The following is a 21,701-nucleotide window of genomic DNA, read 5'->3' on the forward strand; positions in this document are numbered from 1 at the left end:
TCCGAACCTCTCCTCTCCGAACCTCTCCGAACCTCTCCGAACCTCTCCTCTCCCGAACCTCTCCTCTCCTCTCCTCTCCGAACCTCTCCTCTCCTCTCCGAACCTCTCCTCTCCGAACCTCTCCTCTCCGAACCTCTCCTCTCCGAACCTCTCCTCTCCTCTCCTCTCCTCCCCTCTCCTCCCCTCTCCTCCTCCCCTCTCCTCCCCTCTCCTCCCCCTCTCGCTCCCCTCTCCTCCCCTCTCCTCCCCTCTCCTCCCCTCTCCTCCCCTCTCCTCCCCTCTCCTCCCCTCTCCTCCCCTCTCCTCCCCTCTCCTCCCCTCTCCTCCCCTCTCCTCCCCTCTCCTCCCCTCTCCTCCCCTCTCCTCCCCTCTCCTCCCCTCTCCTCCCCTCTCCTCCCCTCTTCTCCCCTCTTCACTTCTCTTCTCTTGCCGGTGTTTGAAGCTTTGTATTGCTGTAGAAATGGGGAAGAAGAGACAGATACCTTTTCTTCAGGCCCACTCTTCTATTGTCTTCTCTCTCTATTCTATTCTATCCTATCCTATCCTATCCTATTGCTGGTGTTTGAAACTTTGTATGACTGTAGAAATGGTGGGGAGGGGAGGGGAGAAGAGACAGATTCCTTTTTTTCCAGTTCCACTCAGTCATATGTTTATCTTTTATATTATGGTTTGTGTAGGAAATTAGATGTGGGTGGAGTTTTACCTGCTGCTTACTTTTGTGGCATCTGGGGTGCTTTAATTGCACACAAAGAAACTGAAAAGGGTTTTGGGGTCTGGGTTTGTTGTTGTTTTGGGGGTTTTAGTTTTGTTTGGTGGGTGGCTTTTTTTTCCTTCTATCATTTTTAGGCCTTCAGTTTGAATTGTAACAATAGGAAATGGTTTTACAGGGGAAGGCTGTTGCAGTGTCTTGTGAAAAGCAGATCCTAGAATCATTTAGGCTGGAGAAGGCCTTTAAGATCAGCAAGTCCATCCATTAACCTCTCTGACTCCCAAACCAGTTGCATTCCCTGTCAGCTGGAGCTGTTCTTCGTCTTTAATATTTGCCAAGACACTAAATTGGTCTTGGAAAAATGTTTGGTGGGGATTTGTTTTGGTGTTTTGGTTGGTTGGTTGGTTTGGTTGGTTTTGTTTTCTTCTTGTTTCTTGTTTTAAGATGCTAAAATGTGTATCACAGAATGGTCTGGGTTGGAAGGGATCTCCAAAGCTCATTCAGTCCAACCCCCTGCAGTCAGCAGGGACATCCTCCACTAGATCAGGGAGTCTCTGGCAACCTGTTGCAGTGTTCCACCATCCTCAAGGTGTAGAACTTGTTCCTCATATCCAATCTAAATCTGTTCATCTCTCATGTCAAACCATTGCCTCTCATCCTGTCCCCTGCAGGCCTTTGCAAACAGTCCCTCTGCAGCCTTCTTGTAGCCCCCTTCAGGTACTGGCAGGCTGCTCTTAGGTCTCCCCAGAGCCTTCTCTTCTCCAGGCTGAACACCCCCAGCTCCCCTCAGTCTGTCCCTGTAGCAGAGGTGCTCCAACCCCCTGATCATTTCTGTGGCCCTCTTCAGGACCTGCTCATCAGGTTTATGTCCTCCTTGTATTGAGGGCTCCAGAGTTGGATGCAGTGTATGGAAAAGCCACATTAAAGAGTCTTCTTTGAAAGCATAGCTGGCCATAAAGCATTTGAACTAAGAATGAGTGCTTCTGTCACTTTTGTAGTCTTATTCCTTCCTTAGAAATTCACCAGGGAGCTTACAGAGATTTTTTTGCCTTCTTTTGCCTCCCATGTTAGAAAAGTGGGAGGAAAAAAACCCCAACAAGATGAACAACCAACATCAAAAGCAATGAAGGGAGAAGTGCAAATAACCACAATTTCATGATAGCATTTTCCTGTGATAGAATATTATTTAGGTAGAGTTTTCTCTGAGAAACGCTAAAGACAATCAAAGCAAAGCAGCATAGGATCATGTGAAGAAAGGCAGGAGCCAGAACTGCCCCAAGCTTAGAATAAGCTTGAGTTAATCAGGTAAGCTTCCAGAAAGTTGGACTAGGTGGTCTCCAGAGACCCCTTCCAACCCCAAGCATTCTGTGACTTCCCTGGCTAAGCTTTGCAGAGGCACTGAGAGTTTCAGAAGAGCTACAAGTCAGGCACTGGCACAGGCTGCCCAGGGAGGTGGTGGAGTCCCCATCCCTGGAGGTGTTCAGGAAACCCCTGGCCATGGCACCTGGAGACATGGTTTAATGGCCAGGGTGGTATTGGGTTGGTGGTTGAAACTTCACAGTATCCCAGTATAACTAAGGTTGGAAGAGACCTCGAGGATCATCGAGTCCAACCTATCAACACAGACCTCATGACTAGACCATGGCACCAAGTGCCACATCCAATCCCCTCTTGAACACCTCCAGGGATGGTGACTCCACCACCTCCCTGGGCAGCACATCCCAATGACGAATGACTCGCTCAGTGAAGAACTTTCTCCTCACTTCGAGTTTAAACCTCCCCTGGTGCAGCTTGAGACTGTGATGATCTTGATGATCTTAGAGGTCTTTTCCAACCCAAACCTTTCTGTGGTTCTGAGTCTGCCTGGCAGGAAGGGGTCATTGTTGGACAGAAGACTTTTCCAACACAGATCAGATTTATCTCTTCTTCTGGATTTCCTTCCCCACCCCCCTGCACCCCTCACCCCAAGATGTTAAATCTGATTAGACCCAACTGTGAAATAATCTTTGGCCAAAGATGTAAAAATAGCTAAAGCTTCTTTAAAATGACACAAGCCTCTAAACAGCCTCTCCTGGCTGCACAAAAACCTCAGCCTACTTTATCTGCATGCAAAATTAGAGGAAGAAAAGTGGATTCCTTTTACACTTGGGGGCTGCTCATGAAGTCAGGCTGCCTGTCTCCTGTCTCTCTGCTCCTCCAAGTGAGAGGTATAGACCTCTGAGGTCAACACCCCTGCCACCCTAGGCTCGTCTCCCCTGCCATGCATGTTAGCTGCACAAATCCCTGCAAAGAGGGTTTTGCAAGGCAGCTGCTGGCAGACAGTGATCCTGTAAAAAATGTGTGTGGTGACCTTCACTTGCCAAGGATGGGATTTTCCCAGCTGAGAGCAGTAGTGCTGGGGGGGTGACACTGAGTGTTGTCACACGTTCACAGGTTGCAGTAAGTCGGAAGGGAGCCTCAAAGGTCATCTTGTCCAACCCCCATGCAATCCCCATGGACAGCTCCAGCTAGAGCAGGCTGCTCAGGGCGACATGGAGTCAGATCTTGAATGTCTCCAGGGATGGAGCCTCAACCACACCCCTGGGCAACCTGTTGCAGTATTTCCCCACTCTCATTGTGCAGAACTTCCTCCTGATGTCCAACCTAAATCTGCCCTGCTCCAGTTTCAAACCATTGCTCCTCATCCTATTCCCCACAGGCCCTTCTGAACAGTCTCTCCTCAGCCTTCCTGAGGTCCTCTGTAGATACTGAACTGCAGCTCTAAGGTCTCCCTGGAGCCTTCTCTTCTCCAGGCTGAACAGCCTCAACTCTCTCAGCCTGTCCTTATAGCAGAGGTGCTCCATCCCTCTGCTCATCTTGGTGGTCCTCCTCTGAACCCACACCATCAGGTCCCTGCCTCTCTTGTGTTGGTGTTCCCATAGCTGGACACAGCACTCCAAGTGTGGGCGCAGCCCACCTCTCCAGCCTGCCCAGATCCTTCTGCTCTGTGAATGCTCCCTCCAAATCTCGAGTGTGAGCTGAATCCCTTTCATTTCTTACCTGAAATATCTAAACCAAAAAGTTGATGTCTAGTCTTCCAAAAATGATCTTTCTGAAGTGGTGTGGTGGGTTGATATCATAGAATCATAGAATTGTTGGGGTTGGAAGGGACCTCAAGGATCATCCAGTTCCAGCCCCACTGTGCACAAATGTGTAATCCACACAAATGTGTAATCCACACATCCTCACAAAGAAACTTCACTGGAAGGGTTCTCAAAGCCTGGGCCAGGCTGCCCTGGCAGGTGGTTGTATCTCCATCCCTTGAAACGTTTCCAAGAGGCAGAGCTGTAATGCTGAGGGCCATGGTTTAGCCCCAGCCTGGGTAGAGTTGTTACAGAATGGTTGGAGTGGATGATCTTAAAGGTCTTATGCAACAAGTGACTCTGCTTCCATAACCTTCAATGAATATATGTCCTCAATTTATGCTTCAGATCAGGCTGTACTGCATCTCTGTTTTTTATTGCTGGGAACACAGTGAGAGCAATTATTCAGCAAATTCATCTCTGGTCTTCTGAAGCAGTGCCTTGCCCCTGTTCCTTCTTACTGTTCATGCCTCTCCATATGACAGCACAGAAAATCACTGGCATGGTAAAAATATAACCCAGGGCTTCTGAAGAGCCTCTGCACTGGAACATGATGAAACAGTGAAGGGGAAGGGTTTGGCTTGTGGAGCAGAGGCTGGCAGTCAGCTCCCATCTTCTGAGGGCACAGTGCCCTGCTCACTTCTCATGGAGCAGCTTGAGTGAAAGCACTGAAGGGGATGATGCACTTCAGCTATGCCACAAATGCACAGCCTGTACTTTCCTAGGTTTGTTTTACCTTGTGCTCTGTGGAAGAGCAGCTCCCTTTTCAAGCTGGGGATGGTAATTAGAGCTCTTTGAGCAACGGAACCAATTAGTCATGAATAATTTATCCAACACTTGGTGCAAGTCAGTCATCAAATGCATTCAACAGATAGTGTTTGACCAGATAATGCAGCTGGTTGACTAATATGGAAAATGATTCATTGAGCAAATTAAGGGACAAAAATGCCCAACTGCATGAAATAAACCCCCTGGGAAATTATTTGGTTAGCTCTAATAATAATAACACTTGATGAAACTAATTAGGATGATCCTTACTAAAGCACTATAAATGGAAAATGCCAAGAGATGGATAGGTGAGGTTGGCCTCCTGGAATCGTGACCCAGAGGAACACATGGAGGTGTTCAAAACAAATAGAGTCATGGAATGGTTTAGGTAGGAGGGGATCTTGAAGATGATCTGCTTCCAACCCCCCTGCCATAGCAGGGACACCTCCCACCTGCCCAGGTTGCTCAAGGCCTCATCCGACCTGGTCTTGAATGCTTCTAGCAAGGAGGAATCCACAACCTCCCTGGACAACCTGTTCCAGTGTTTCTCCACCCTCACTGGGAAGAATTTCTTCCTGATCTCCAATCTAAATCCATCCTCTTCCAGCTGCAATCCATTCCCTCTTGTCACTCCAAGCCCCAAGTTCTTCCAAAACTCTCCTGTAGCCCCTTCAGGTACTGGGATGCTGCTTTAAGGTCTTTAAAAGAACCTTCTCTTCTCCAGGATGAACAGCCCAAACTCTCCCAGCCTGTCATTCTTCAGCCCCCTGATCATCTTTGTGGCCTCCTCTGGACCTGCTCCAGCAATTCCATGTCCCTCTTAAGCCAGACTCAACATAACTGAACACAGTACTCAGATATGGTCTCAATAGAGTAGAGGGGCAGAATCCCCTCCCTGTGCTGCTGCTCTCCCTGCTATGGGTGCAGCTCAGCACACAGCTGGCTCTGGGCTGCCAGTGACCACTGCTGGCTCCTGGGAACTTTGTCACCAACTACCCCAAGTCTTTTTTTCTGAAGTCCACTCTTGAGTCACCCTTTGCTCAGCCTGTGTTTCTGCTTGGGATTCCCCCATGGACATGAAACTTCCTGGCACAGTTTAGTGTGCATGGTGGTGTTGGGTTGATGGTTGGACTTTTTGATCTTAGAGGTCTTTTCCAACCTTAATCAGAGAATGGCAGAATACATCCAGTTGGAAGAGACCACAAGAGAACATCCAGTCCAACCCTCAACCCAGCGCTGAAGGGTCAACGCTAAACCCTGTCCCTAAGCACTAGGTCCAGGCACCACTTCAACACCCCCAGGGATGGTAACTCCACCACTGCCCTGGGCAGACCATTCCAATGTTTCAGAACCTTCTCTGTGAACAAATATTTCCTAACATCCAGCCTGGTTCAGCTTGAAACCATTTCATAGAATCATAGAATCAATAAGGTTGGAAAAGAACTCAGAGATCATCAAGTCCAACCTGACACCACAGACTTCATGACTACTAAACCATGGCTCCAAGTGCCACATCCAATCCCCTCTTGAACACCTGCAGGGATGGGGACTCCACCACTTCCCTGGGCAGCACATTCCAATGGCCAACAACTCTCTCTGGGAAGAACTTTCTCCTCACCTCCAGCCTAAACTTCCCCTGGCACAACTACCAAGGAGAAGATGCAGTTGAACATGAGGAAGGGAGATGATCATTAGCAAAACAAGCAATAACTTGATGCAATAACTTGGATGAGCTGAGAGGGAAACGTCTCAGGTGATGGATGGTTTTGTTCTGGGTGTCTTGGATTGCCCTGGTGTGTTTGCAGTGCCTGCAGCTTTGCATGAAGAATGGATGGTGCTCCAGGGCTGTTAGCAGACATCTCTGCAGCTCAGGAGGAACATTGTGCACAGTGAGGCACAGTCTGTTAAATGTGTTCTTGAACAAAAAAAGAAAGAAAGAAAGAAAAAAGGGAGATTACAGCAAAGAAAGTCTTCCAAGGCTCTGTGGTGTTGTGGAGATGAAGTACACTAAAGCTGAGTAAGATCTAGTGGCACAGATATCCTTTCTGCAGTTCCTTCTGGATAGTGTTTGGTTACATGCTGATCACCAGATTTTAATGAGGAGGGAGGAATTTCCCTGTTTTCTCCAATTCCAGACAATATTCTCAGGATTTGGGGCTACTTAAAGAGGTAAAGATGTCCCTGCTCACTGCTAGGGGGACTGGATGACCTAGGATGACTGGATGGCCTAGGATGACTGGATGACATCAGGAGAAAGTTCATCACAGTGAGGGTGGTGAGGTACTGGAACAGGTTGCCCATGAGTGTGGTTGAGATTCCATCCCTTGAGACACTCAAGATCAGCCTTTATGTGTCCATGTGCAGCCTGAGCTAGCTGGAGCTGTTCCTGCTGACTGCAGGAGTTGGACAGGAAGACCTTTGAGGGTCCCTTCCAACCTGATGCAATCTGTGACCTTTAAAGCTCCTTTCCAACCCAAAATGTTCTATGATTCTGTGATTCCATAATTGTATGATTCCATTAATCTATTATTCCGTGATTCTCTCATTCCATGGTTCTATGAGTCCATGAATCCTGTATTCTGCAGCCAGGTAGAAATGGACCTGGGGGTACTGATTGATAGTAGGCTGAACAGGAGCCAGCAGTGTGTTCAGGTAGCCAAGAAAGCCAATGCCATCCTGGCCTGCATCAGGAAGAGTGTGGCCAGCAGGAGCAGGGAAGTCATTCTGCCCTGTTCTCAGCACTGGTTAGGCCACACCTTGAGTCCTGTGTCCAGTTCTGGGCCCCTCAGGTTAGGCAAGATGTTGAGTTGCTGGAAGGTGTCCAGAGAAGGGCAAGAAAGCTGGGGAGGGGTCTGGAGCACAGCCCTGTGAGGAGAGGCTGAGGGAGCTGGGGTTGCTTAGCCTGGAGAAGAGGAGGCTCAGGGGAGACCTTCTTGCTGTCTGCAACTCCCTGAAGGGAGGTTGTAGCCAGGAGGGGGTTGGTCTCTTCTCCCAGGCAAGCAGCAGCAGAACAAGAGGACACAGTCTTAAGCTGTGCCAGGGGAAGTTTAGGCTGGAGGTGAGGAGAAAGTTCTTCCCAGAGAGAGTTGTTGGCCATTGGAATGTGCTGCCCAGGGAGGTGGTGGAGTCCCCAACCCTGGTGGTGTTTAGGAAGAGCCTGGATGAGGCACTTGGTGCCATGGTTTAGTTGATTAGATGGTGTTGGGTGATAGGTTGGACTTGATGATCTCAAAGGTCTCTTCCAACCTGGTTAATTCTATGTTACTCCATTCCATTCCATTCCATTCCATTCCATTCCATTCCATTCCATTCCATTCCATTCCATTCCATTCCATTCCATTCCATTCCATTCCATTCCATTCCATTCCATTCCATTCCATGGTTCCATGCTTCTATTCTAAGATTCTTTGATTCCATGCTTCTCTCATTCTATGACTCTACAATTCCATGATCCTATCCTTCTATGATTCTATGATTTGAAGGAATTTTTTTCCCCTTCACTGGGACAGGTCTGGTTTGGGTTTTTGGACCATTTCACAGAACCAGTTGCTGCTCCAGCAGGTGCCCAACACCTTTTTTTTTAAGCCTGTTGCCTCTTTCTGTCTTGGGCAAATTGTTTCCTTTTCTGGAAGCTGAAGTCCTCAGCTCTAACCAGCATATTTTAATCTCTTTAAAGTGTGTCTGTTGGTAGTTTAATGGCCTGTTATATATAGAAAAGCAGATTAGATGATGATCTAATAACCCAAATTTAGGCTGTGGAATATTATGAAGGATTTGTCCTCACTGCTCATTGCCTTCTTTTGATCTGCAAGTAGAAAATGGTCTGTAATTGCTGTACCTAAAATTGGTTACTGGAGCTAGAGCTTGGTTCATTGGGACTAGAATTTTCCAAGTGTTGTTTTCATCAGAGAAAGATCTCTTCCAAAATGATTCTGAAGCATTATTCTGCATCCTTCAAATCCTGGCATTAGATCAGCCCTTAGATCTGACTTGAGCACACCCTCAGGTTTGCTTGAGCATCACCATGAGAGATTGTGAAGTGAACCTTGTGGCACGAAGAAGTTGAGGCAGAAGACACCACGTGGGTGTGTTTTGGCTGCTGCCATCTAGAAAGCTGAGCTGGGTGATTGTTGCTTTGAAACAAACCAAACTTCCAAGTCAGTCTTCCAGGTTTCTTTTGCTTCTGAGCTTTCAAGTTCCTGTACTTCCTGCAACAACTGTATAGAAAGAGATTTCTGGTTTGCTCTTTAGAGAAACATGGAATAGAATCATAGAATCAATCAATCATTTCATAGAATCATAGAATCAATAAGGTTGGAAAAGACCTCAGAGATCATCAAGTCCAACCTGTCACCCAACACCACATGTCTACTAAACCATGGCACCATGTGCCACATCCAATCCCCTCTTGAAGACCTCCAGGGATGGGGACTCCACCACCTCCCTGGGCAGCACATTCCAATGGTTAACAATTCTCTCTGGGAAGAACTTTCTCCTCACTTCCAGCCTAAACTTCCCCTGGTGCACCTTGTAGGTCCCCTTCAGATACTGAAATGAAGCTTTAAGGTCTCTCCAGAGCCTTCTCTTCTCCAGCCTGTCCCCATAGCAGAGGTTTTCCACCCCTCTAATCATCTTTGTTGTCCACATCTTTCTTCTGCTGGTGGCCCCATATCTGGACACAGTCCTGCAGGTGAGGTCTCCCCAGAGCAGAGGAGCAGGATCCCCTCTCTCCATCTGCTTTGGATGCAGCCCAGGCTGCCCTTGGCCTTCTGTGCTGCCAGTGCCCATTGCTGGCTCCTGTCCAGCTTCTGCCCCACCAGCACCTCCAAGTGCTGCTCTCAATCTGATCACCCCCAGCCTGGACTGATATCAAGGATTGCCCTGACCTAGGTGCAGGACTTTGCACTTTGCTTTTGTTGACCCTCATAAGAGTCTCATCAGCCACCTCTACAGCCTGTCCAGGTCCCTCTGGATGGCTCCCAACCCATCCTTATCACCCATCTTATCAGCCTCACCACTCAGCTTGCTGAGGGTACTTCCATCTCCCTGATCTTGACAGAATGGCAGATTGTGTTCCCTCATCAGAAACAACTGATCAAGGAATTATTGTGGCAGGCAACACTTTCCCCCTGCCTCACATTTTCCCTTTCTGCATGGGAGAGGATTCAAACGTCAGTAAGAAGGTGATGACTTCAGTCTCAATGAGTGCTTGATGCTGAGGCCACTCATTAGGTTGTGAGAAAGCTCTGCTTGCTCTGACCTGGTCTGAAATGCTGGGGCGTTAAGTGCTTTTAACATCATATTATGATGCTTTTATGGCTTTCCCAGGCTCCTAACAGATCTGTTTCACTCTCTGTAAATGAATCTGCACTTTGCTAAGGAGAGAAAATGACCTTCAGGGCTTCAGGCACTGATGTGAAAACCCCCAGGCTAGAAACCAACTGCTCCATCCCAAGGGAATGGCTGATTTCTTTATTACTCTCTATTACAACAGGTACCAGCAATGAACAGCTTAGGATCAGGAGAGTGAAGGGTGTTTAAAGCTACTGTGGGACCTTCTTCATTCATCAAATGGTAGTTCTTGATGTTGCCAGCATAAGCAAGAGGAGAAAACAAGAGGTTGAAGGGAGGTGGGGATTCATCTTTTCCCTCTGGTATCAGGTGATAGAATCAGAGGAAATGGCCTGAAATTGTGCCAGGGGAGGGCTAGGCTGGAGAGGAGGAAAAACTTTCGTTGCTGCAAGAGTGGTCAGGGATTGGAACAGGCTGCCCAGGGAGGTGGTGGAGTCCCCATCCCTGGAGGTGTTCAAGAAATCTGTGGCCATGGCACTGGGGGCCATGGTTTGGTGGCCATGGTGGGCTTAGGTCAATGGTTGGACTTGAAGACCTTGGAGAGCTTTTCCATCTGGATCAATTCTGTGTTTCTAGATCTCAAAGAGGCAGTCAACCCACCAGGGTTCTGAGGAAGCTCTGTTCAAGATCATAGTATCATAGTATCAGTCAGGGTTGGAAGAGACCACAAGGATCATCTACTTCCAACCCCCCTGCCATGGGCAGGGACACCCCACAGTAGATGAGACAAAACAGCTAACAAAGAGGGGAGAGGGTCATGGAAGGGTGAAGCAAGTTAGCCACCAGCACACAGTGACTCAGAAACGAAGCTGCAGCTACAGCTCCTCTCTTGAATGCTAAATCAATGCCAGAGGCAAAATTACCTTGAACCAAGGCAACAGAAAAAAGCTTCTGAACATCAGGAACTGCATGGCCATGGCACTTGGGGACAGGGTTCAGTGGCCATGGTGGTGTTGGGTTCACGGCTGGCCTGCATGATCTTCAGGGTCTTTTCCAAGTGAAACAATTCTCTCCTTCTGAGTCCCCTGCTCTCCTGCACAAGGACATTACATCTTCATTCAGCTGGATAAGTTTCTTTCCTTCCTTTCAATAGCTGATTTCAAAACCTTCCTTTGAAGATCTGATTGTTTTTTTAACAGCCAACCAATCCCTCTTCTTGCATTCAAAGTCTCCATGATCATCTTGCACCTGTAACCATCTTGCCTTATCTGCTTTACCAAAGAGTGCTCTCAGCATGAAAGGAAATGTGCTGCTGTTTGCTGCTGTACCTGCTGCAGCAGTGAGCAGCTGAGTGCTCCCTGAACACATTGAAATTCCAAACCAACCAACGCTGCAGCCAACAGGTGAACTCCACCAGGGTATGGCCAGAAGGAAAACAAGAGGTGAAGGCTGTTTAGGAACTCAATAAAGAAGTCAGTCATCTAATTTCCCCTCTAAGTCTGCCAGAACTGGAAGAACCTTCACTTCAGCACAGCTGCAGAATGCTTGCAAGAATTTGGTCAGACAGCTAGAGGCAGGGAAGTGGTCACAGCAACTTACAGTTATTCCCCTGTTGTGCTGTCCCCTACTTCATTTGCTTCAATCCCCCACCGTGGTTCAGCTCAGATTTGTTAAGCCTGTGAGCCACAAGAGCTTTTTCTCTTGCCTAATGCTTGATGCAGTGCTCCCATGCAGAAGCTGAGACTTCTCAAGAATCTTAGAATCAGAGAATGGTTTGGGTTGGAAAAGACCTTGAAAATTTAATCCAACCATCCTCTAACTCTTCCAGGGCTGGGGCTAAACCATGGCCCTCAGCACCACATCTCTGCCTCTTGGAAACACCTCTAGGGATGGGGATTCAACCACCTCCCTGGGCGGCCTGTGTCAGCCTTTGAGAACCCTTTCAGACAAGAATTTTCCCTCCAGTATCCAATCCAAACCTCTTTTGAAGCAACTTGAGGCCATTTCCTCTTGTCCTATCACTTGCTCCTAGGGAAAAGATATCAGCACCCTCCTCACTCCAACCTCCTTTCAAGGAGCAGAAAGCAATGAGGTCTCCCTCAGCCTCCTCTTCTCCACACTGAACACCCCCAGCTCCCTCAGCTGCTCCTTCCCAGCCCTCTTCTCCAGACCCTTTCCCAGCCTTGTTGCCCTTCTCTGGACACACTCCAGGATAGTGCTGATTTCAATGAGGAAACCATTCTGGTTTCCTCTAATTGCAAACATTTTCAGTGTTGAAGCACAGACTGTAAATGCTGTTGGAAAGAGGCTGAGAGCATTTGAAGGTTGCAGAGGGACTGTTTGCAAAGGCCTGCAGTGGCTTGACAAGGGGCAATGGTTTGATATGAGAGCAGAGCAGATTGAGACTGGATGTGAGGAACAAGTTCTGCACCAGGAGGGTAGTGGAAAATTGGGACACATTGCCCAGGGAGGTGGTTGAGGCTCCATCCCTGGAGATATTCAAGATGAGCCTGGACAGGGCTCTGAGCAACCTGATCCAGTGGAGGATGTCCCTGCTGACTGCAGAGGGGGTTGGACTGGATGAGCTTTGGAGGTCCCTTCCAACCCAGACCATTCTGTGATTGTATGATCCTGCCAACAGAAGTGAGTGTCATTGGAATCACTGTATGGAAACACAAACCCCATTGCTTAGGCTCAGATAAGCGCAGAAATGACAGCAGTTAATCAGAGCCCTGAGTTTTAGGGACCCATAGGGAAAGGCAGCAGGGGAGGCAACTCATTTGTAGTATGTCCCTTTGTGACCCACAGCCTCAGCCATTCAGTCAGGCTGGAGAGCCAGGAGGCTTTACCTCAAGCAATGTTCTGCCTGTCACAGAATGAAAACAGCCCTCCCAGTGTGTCATTCTCTTTTTGCTCTCCACCCTTGCTCTTGTCATGTTGCATTACAGGCAGATAAGGGGAAATCTTGAAGATGTGGCCCCTGGTTAAAAAAGGGACACAGCAACAACAACAACAAAGAGCTGGCACACAGCAGGCCAACGTGAGCAGCCTTTAATCACAGCTAATTGGAGCATTTAATAGCAGTACTTAATACCATAAAAAGAATAGACATGATGGTCAACAAGCACTGTGAGAAGTCTGAGGAGAAAACACAAAACCAAACAAAAAAAACATCTCAACAATCAAACAAACCCAATCCAAACCAACAACAACAACAACAAACCCCAAAGGAACAAAAACCCAGCACAGGAAACCAACCAACCAAATAAACAGCAAAAAGAAACCCAAGCAAACAACCCCCAAAAGGAGTGGCTGGTCTACAAAGCAAAGCTGCAGAGCTGGTGAAGGTCCTCAAGAAAACAAAAGCAAGGAAGCTGGGGAAAGGGACTGAAGAAGAGAGAGGAGCAGCTGAGGGAGCTGGGGGTGTTCAGATGAGAAGAGGGGAGGGAGGCTCAGGGGAGACCTCATTGTTCTCTATAGTTACCTGAAGGGAGGTTGTAGCCAGGAGGGGGTTGGTCTCTAGTCCCAGGCAGCCAGTACCAGAACAAGAGGACACAGTCTCAGGCTGCACCAGGGAAGGTTCAGGTTGGATGTTAGGAAGAAGTTCTATACAGAGAGAGTGATTTGCCATTGGAATGTGCTGCCCAGGGAGGTGGTGGAGTCACCATCACTGGAGGTGTTCAGGAGGAGACTTGATGGGGTGCTTGGTGCCATGGGTTAGTTGTTTAGGTGGGTTGGATTGGTTGATGGGTTGGACGCAATGATCTTGAAGGTCTCTTCCAACCTGGTTTGGTTTATTCTAAATAAAGAAGTTCTTCATAGAAAGAGAGATTGGCCATTGGAATGTGCTGCCCAGGGAAGTGGTGGAGTCACCATCACTGGAGGTGTTTAAGAAGAGAGTGGATGAAGCACTTGGTGCCATGGTTTAGTTGATTAGATGGTGTTGGGTGATAGGTTGGACTTGATGGTCTTGAAGGTCTTTTCCAACCTGGTCCATTCCATTCCATTCCATTCCATTCCATTCCATTCCATTCCATTCCATTCCATTCCATTCCATTCCATTCCATTCCATTCCATTCCATTCCATTCTATTCCATTCCATTCCATTCCATTCCAGCATCTTAAGAGCATTCTGGACCACATGTTTGAAAACATGAGTGGTGGGTGGTGGTACCAAGAAAAGTGCTTTGCAGATTGGGAGCAGTCTCAGGATGTCTTTTTATTTCCCAGTACCTTTCTTCACCTCTAGAAGCAGCTTCCTAATTCATGATCTGCACCCCCATAAAATGCATTAATGATATCAGTAGTAATACCTGGCCATGAATCCAGCATGGTCTTAAAACACAGTGTGAACAAAAGAAGGGGGACTGATGGTGTAGCTACTCCTCAAATGAATCATTCCTTTAAATCCTTTATAGGTTTCCTGAGGGCTCATTGTTTTCTGTCCTTTCAGGCCGTGCCTGAGCTGTTAAGTTTGTGGTGATTATTATATCCTAATAAATTTGGGCACCCAGTGCCAGAGGCTTAGGGAGCTCTGACTTTGGGAAGAGGCACTTTTATGGGCTCAGATTGTCTGACAAACTGGGGGACAGAGGCAGCTGGACCCTGAGCCAAAGTGCAGTTAAACATTTCAGTAATTTCTCAAGGATGCAGGCACAGAAGGGAGGTTGGGCTGACAACTGAGGTATCACTTGAACAGCTGCTTCATTTCACCATCTCCTGCCTCATAAATTTCATCTTTTTTTTTTTTTTTTTTTAATGAGCCTGCCTGTAAGACCACTAAAAAATGACCTTCACAGAGAACTACAAGGACCTACAGTGGTGGCCAGAAGAGGTAGCATGGACAGTGCCTAAATAGCAAATCAGTGTGGGGAGCTCACTGAGCTTCCTCTCTGCCAGGAAAAACTCTATCAGCTCTTACAGCATCACAGAATTGTTTTGGTTGGAGATGACTTCTAAGATCATCAAGTCCAATTGTTGACCCAACACCACCATGGCCACTAAACCATGCCCCCAAGTGTTATGGCCACATATTTCTTGCACACCTCCTGGGACAGTGACTCCACCACCTCCCTGGGCAGCTTATCCCAACCTATCCTATTCCCTCTTCCACCTGACGAGAGGCCAAGGGAGTGGGGGGTGTTCAGTTAGGAGAACGGAAGGCTCCAAGGAGAAGAGAACAGAATGGAATAGAATAGAATAGAATAGAGTAGGATAGAGTAGAATAGAATAGGATAGGATAGAATAGAATAGAATAGAGTAGGATAGAGTAGAATAGGGTAGAGTAGAGTAGGATGGAGTAGAATAGAGTGGAATGGAATGGAGTGGAATGGAATGGAGTGGAATGGAATGGAATGGAATGGAATGGAATGGAATGGAATGGAATGGAATGGAATGGAATGGAATGGAATGGAATGGAATGGAATGGAATGGAATTAACCAGGTTGGAAAAGACCTTTGAGATCATCAAGCCCAACCTATCACCCAACACCATTCAATCAACTAAACCATGGCACCAAGTGCCTCATCCAGTCTCCTAATAGTGACCTTCCAGTACCTGAAGGGTGCTACAAGAAGGATGTAGAGAGACTGTTTGTAAAGGCCTGCGGTGACAGGACGATGGACAATGGTTTGAAATGAGAACAGAGCAGATTTAGGTTGAATGTTAGGACAAGTTCTGCACCATGAGGGTAGTGGAATACTGCAACAGGTTGCCCAGGGAGGTGGCTGAGGCTCCATCCCTGGAGATATTCAAGGTGAGGCTGGTCAGGGCTCTGAGCAAACTGATCTAGTGGAGGTTGTCCCTGCTGACTGCAGAGGGGTTTGGTCTGGATGAGCTTTGGAGGTCCCTTCCAACCCAAAGCATTCTATGTGATCCTATTATCTTTGAGATCCTTTCCAACCCAGACCATCCTGTGTTTTCCTATTGTAATGATAGCTTTAATATTTCTTGTTTTGGGCTGGGTTTAGGATTTATCCAAGTTGGTTTGCTTGTGTGTTTTCTTGACAAAGTAGGTTCTGATACTCATGTTGTTCTTTTGGCACAGATCAAAGAGCACCTCGCCAAGGGCCAGAGGACGTTGGCTGGTGATGGCATGTCCCAAGTAACCAAGACCCTCTTGGATTTAACTCAGAGGAAAAACTTCTATGCAGGGGATCTTCTGGTTTCTGTGGAAATTCTGAGGAATGTCACAGACACATTTAAGAGAGCAAGTTACATCCCTGCCTCTGATGGGGTGCAGGTAAGAGAGTCGCTGTGGGGGAGTTTTCCTCTCTCCTGGGTTTATGTCAGCCTCCTGCATGCCACCTCTTTTACCCACTGAGGAGACTAAAGCTTCTGAAGGATAGACATAAAAATGGTTCACATCAAGTCTGCAAGAGTGAAAGACTCACAGGGAACAAGACAACAAACACCCAAAGCAGCACAGCAAGCGAAACTTGTCAGCTCCTGTCTTTGTACCGTTCTCAGCACCGTTCCCATTCAGGGTTTGGGTTGATTGATGAGGATGTGTTGGCAGTTTGAGGTTTTTTTCTCTTGGCTTTGTTTTTGCACTGGTGGAGTTTGTTCTGGTTCATTTCAGTTCAAAACTCCATCCCCAGTGTTCAGTTACATAATTCTGGCATTGCTGCTTTGGTGCAAGCAAATAAAGCTCATTAAAAGTGCACAGCAGTGATGGGTCCAGCTTTGGGCTCCCCCATTCAAGAGAGGCTGGGATCTGCTGGAGAGAGGCCAACAGAGAGCTTTGAGTATGACTGGGGGGGGCTGGAACATCTCTGCTGTAAAGAAAGGCTGAGAGCCCTGGGCCTGTTTAGTCTGGATAGAAGTTTAAGAAGGGATCTGATCAATGTCTATCAATACCTGAGGGGCGGGTGTCAGGATGAAAGTGCCAGGCTCTCTTTGGTGGTGCCCAGTGATGGTACAAGGTAAAAAGGGTATGGAGAGGACAAGGCTGAGTGGGTATCTGATCAATGTCTATCAGTATCTGAGGGGTGGGTGTCTGGATGAAGGTGCCAGGCTCTGTTTGGTGGTGCCCAGTGATGGCACAAGGGAAAAAGGGTATGGAGATGAGAAGGCTGAGAGGGGATCTGATCTATGTCTATCAGTATCTGAGGGGTGGTGTCAGGCTGAAGGGGCCTGACTCTGTTTGGTGGTGCCCAGTGATGGCACAAGGAAAAAAGAGTACAAGTTGGAACCCAGGAGGTTCCACCTCAACATGAGGAGAAACTGCTTTGCTGTGAGGGTGCTGAGCCCTGGAGCAGGCTGCCCAGAGAGGTTGTGGAGTCTCCTTCTCTGGAGACTTTCAAACCCCACCTGGCTGTGCTCCTGTGTGACCTGCCCTGGGTGATCCTCCTCTGGCAGGGGGATTGGACTGGATGATCTCTGGAGGTCCCTTCCAACCCCTAACCATTCTGTGATTCTATGATACTACATTTGGTAGGAATTTACTACTTCATATTTAACTCTTCTTGTGCAAGAGGCCAATTAAAATCCTACCAGAGGGGAGGGAAAAAAAGAGACCTATTAGAATTATTTCTACCTAATGAGCTGCAGGAGTTATGGTGCAAGGCTCACTCCAATAAATATTTCAAATCAGGAATATTTGTTTCATGTGCATCTGAGTAGTTTAGTGACTTTTCAAAGCCCTGTGGGTGCACTGGGAAAGAATGCTAAGGAGGTAAGCTGCATGTGTTATTTATGAAGGAGGGAGTTTCATGATCATCCATAAATTAATGATGAAGTTATTAATGCAGGGCATGTGTACATATTGGTGTGGATAAAAGTAAGCAGGGATTACAAATCAATACCCTGTGGAATACATGGAGGCAGATAAATGGAGGCAGCTTGGAAAAGACAATTTTTTTCCCCCTCCCAGAATGGTATTTTCAGGTTGTTATTTTTTGTGTTTAATATGCAGCCCAAAAAATGAATTTCCCTATAAAACCAATCCCTCTCTAGCCAGCTGAAAGCAATAACTTTCTGAGCAGTGCCTATTGCAGAGGTTTTCTGGCTGGACAGTCTCCTCATTTATTTATTTGCTTGCAATTAATTGGATCATACTCAGTAGCTCTTCCAGCTTACATTTAGTTTCACTATTCAACAGGTTGTCGCTTCCTGAATCATAGAAACAATAAGGTTGGGAAAGACCTCAGAGATCATCAAGTCCAACCTGTCACCCAGCACCTCATGACTACTAAACCATGGCACCAAGTGCCACATCCAATCCCCAGGGACAGGGACTCCACCACCTCCCTGGGCAGCACATTCCAATGGCCAACAACTCTCTCTGGGAAGAACTTCTTCATAACCTCCAGCCTAAACCTCCCCTGGCACAGACGGAGACTGTGTCCTCTTGTTCTGGTGCTGGGTGCCTGGGGGAAGAGACCAACCCCCACCTGGCTACAGCCTCCCTTTGGGGAGTTGGAGAGAGCAAGAAGGTCTCCCCTGAGCCTCCTCTTCTCCAGGCTAAGCAACCCCAGCTCCCTCAGCCTCTCCTCACAGGGCTGTGCTCCAGACCCCTCCCCAGCTTTGCTGTCCTTCTCTGGACATGTTCAAGTGTCTCAATGTCCTTCTTAAATTGAGGTTCCCAGAACTGGACACAGGACTCAAGGTGTGCCCTAACCAGTGCTGAGTACAGGGCACACTGACAGCTCCTCCTGCATTCAGCAGGCTGGCACAGCCCAGTGTGGTTTGTTCATGCTTGACAGGCACTACAGGGAGCTGGGGTGCAACCACAGCTTGGGGAACTTCTTGGCACAAAGGGTTTTGGTCATGGGTGCAGCAGTTTGAGTCATTTACAACTTGGGAGAGGGAATTTGATGCTTTCATAGCTGTCTGCCCTCTATGTATGTTTGGTTTTTTTTTCCCCCTGGGAATATCAGCTGCTGGATCCAAATTTTTCCCTGCCCTTCATCATTCTTTATGCTCACATTTAGGTTGGACTTGATGATCTCTGAGGTCTTTTCCAACCTTATTGATTCTGTGATCCTATGATTATTCTGCATTGTCATAGAGTCATAGAATGGTTTAGGTTGGAAGGGAACTTAAAGGTCATCCAGTTGCAGCCCCCTGCCTTGGGCAGGGACACCTCACACCAGCCCAGGCTGCTCAAGGCCTCATCCAGCCTGGCTTTGAACAGCTCCAGGGAGGACGCAGCCACAGCCTCCCTGGGTAACCTATGCCAGTGTCTCCCCACCCTCATTGGAAAGAATTTCTTCCTCATCTCCAATTTCAATCTCCCCTCCTCAGATTTCAAGCCCTTCTTTGTCATCCTCTCAGCTATTGCTCATCTTTGGTTTGTGCTTGAGTCTAAGGATCATTTGTCAAGATTTTTCCATCCATTTCTATTAATTATTATCATCCATTATTATCATTCTATTAATTATTATCATCCACTTCTATTAATTATTGGTAGTTTTGAATCCCCTCTCTCCATCTCTGGCCATGCTGCTTTTGATGCAGCCCAGGCTGCCATTGCCCTTCTGGGCTGCCCATTGCTGGCTCCTGTCCATCTTCTCACCCTCCAGCACCTCCATGGCTGCTACCTGGTAGATAATTAACATTTTCAGTAAGCAGAATGTAAGCAGTGGTTTTGGAAACTCCTGAACTGGTCTAAGAGTGCTTGAGCTGCCTTCTAAGGACAAGGTGACAGGAAAGGAGCCACCTTTAAGGACAGGATGGCAATGTGGGGAGTTTTGCAATCCCCTGATCCAGTGACCAACAAATTTTCTCCCCAAAGCAATCAGAGCCATTTAATCCCACTGATGGTAGCCACAGGGCCCACTGCTGTCAGTCAGAGATTGAGAGGATTGCCCAGTGCTCCCCACCCCTTCCCTCCTCCTGCACACACTCCTCCCTATGCTGAAGTCCAGAAGTGGAAGTGACTTAGAGCTGTCCTTTAATTCCTCCTAGGGAGGAAGTCTTCTCTAGCTGTATAAAAGGATCTCTCACAGCTTCCTTCCTGCAGAGAGGGTCAGAGAAGTTGGAGTGGAGCAGAGGGCTGTAGCCATTGTATTCCAGAAGGAAAAGATTGAAAGGAAGGAAATGCAGTGAGGAAAAAACACCATTGTCCATTCCTGACTGAAGCTGGCATTACCCTCAGAGAAGCCAGGGCAAGCATAAAGGACTTCAAAATCTGGCTCTGGCTGTCACAACCTCTTCCACAGTGGCCAGCTGAGGAACTTGCAAAGCATGGAGTGAAAGGAAGCAGCTTGAAAGGAAGGAGCTGGGTTCTGCAAGGAGGTCTAGGGCTGATTTCAGCAACACCAGCAGATGACATCCAGGATGCTTCATTAGCTTTCATAGCTGTCTATCCTTTCACTGCAGGGCAGTGTTGCTTGTGGCAGTATTCATTCAGAGAGCAGCCAAAGTAGGCTGCAAAGCTTTTTAACCCCTGCTCCCCTGTCACGTTTTTGGAGTGTGCTTCATGAGCACTCACTGTTGGAAGGGCAAAGCCATGCACATGTCCCTCTGTTTAGTTCACAAAGTATCCAAATCAGTGACTGGGACAATCTTCAGACATCTCAGACTCCACTCCTACCATAAATATGTCATCAGCCAGGGACAGAAACAGAGGGAAGAAAGATCTCCTGAAGGAAGACATCCTTGTCACTAGGCTCATGTGGATCATTTAGGGTTTGTTGGCAAATACACAGCAAGCATTCACAGATGCATAGAATGGCTTAGGTTGGAAGGGACTTTGAACATCACCCAGTTCCACCCCCTTGCCATGGGGACACCTTCCACCAGCTCAGGTTGCTCAAGGCCTCATCCAGCCTGGCCTTGAACACCTCCAGGGAGGAGGCATCCACAGCCTCCCTGGGCAACCTGTTCCAGTGTCTCTCCACCCTCACTGCCAAGAATTTCTTCCTGATCTCCAATCTCAATCTGCCCTCCTCAAATTTCAAGCCCTTCTTTCTCATCCTCTCAGCTATCGCTCATCTTTGGTTTGTGCTTGAGGCTTAGGATTATTTGTCAACATTTTTTGCACATCCATTTCTATTAATTATTGGTAATTTTGATGCCTTCATGTCACTAAAATAAACACAGCATTTAATGAACACTTAATTTATTACCAAACTCTGCATCTTATCCCTCCTGAGTGATTTTCAGGCAATCAGACCTCATTACACGGACCTGGGTACTTCTGCAATTAAGGCTTAGGCTCTTTCTGCAGGGGAAGCAGTGGCTGCAGTGTGGTGCAAAACTAGCTCTGAATCTCCCCTTTAGCATCCAAAGAAGCGTGGCCAGCAGAACTAGAATGATTCTGCCACTGTACTCTGCTCTGCTGAGACCTCACCTGGAGTACTGCATCCATCTCTGGAGCTCTCAACACAGGAAGGACACGGACCTGCTGGAGCAGGTTCAGAGGGGGGCCCAGGAAAGTGAGCAAGGGATTGGGACACCTCTGCTATGAGGATAGGATGAGGGAGCTGGGAGTGTTCAGCCTGGAGAAGAGAAGGCTCCAGGGAGACTTTACAGAAGCCTTCCAGTACCTGAAGTGGCTACAAGAAGGCTGCAGAGGGACTGTTTGCAAAGGCCTGCAGGGACAGGATGAGGGACAATGACTTCAAACTAGAGCAGAGCAGATTCAGAGTGGATGTGAGGAACAAGTTCTGCACCATGAGGGTGGTGGAACACTACAGCAGCTTGCCCAGGGAGATGGCTGTGGCTCCATCCCTGGAGATATTCAAGATGAGGCTGGACAGGGCTCTGGCAACCTGATCTAGTGGAGGATGTCCCTGCTGGCTGCAGGATAAATGCTGTTGATGTGAAGATAGGGTGCATGTAACAATATTTTGCATTCAAAATA

At 47.7% G+C, this 21,701-nt stretch overlaps 1 protein-coding gene across 1 annotated transcript in view; it reads left to right on the forward strand.

Annotated features, from left to right (window-relative positions):
• ADGRB3 (adhesion G protein-coupled receptor B3) overlaps window positions 1–21,701 on the forward strand; it is a 553,776-nt gene that overhangs the window by 253,360 nt on the left and 278,715 nt on the right. The window contains 1 exon segment of the mRNA XM_068153437.1: window positions 15,939–16,133. Coding sequence (XP_068009538.1) covers window positions 15,939–16,133 — 195 coding nt within the window.

Source organism: Melanerpes formicivorus, unplaced genomic scaffold, assembly GCF_026170545.1.
Source record: "Melanerpes formicivorus ecotype bairdi unplaced genomic scaffold, bMelFor1.0.p_v2 SCAF_26, whole genome shotgun sequence".
In the NCBI taxonomy this organism is placed as follows: domain Eukaryota; kingdom Metazoa; phylum Chordata; class Aves; order Piciformes; family Picidae; genus Melanerpes; species Melanerpes formicivorus.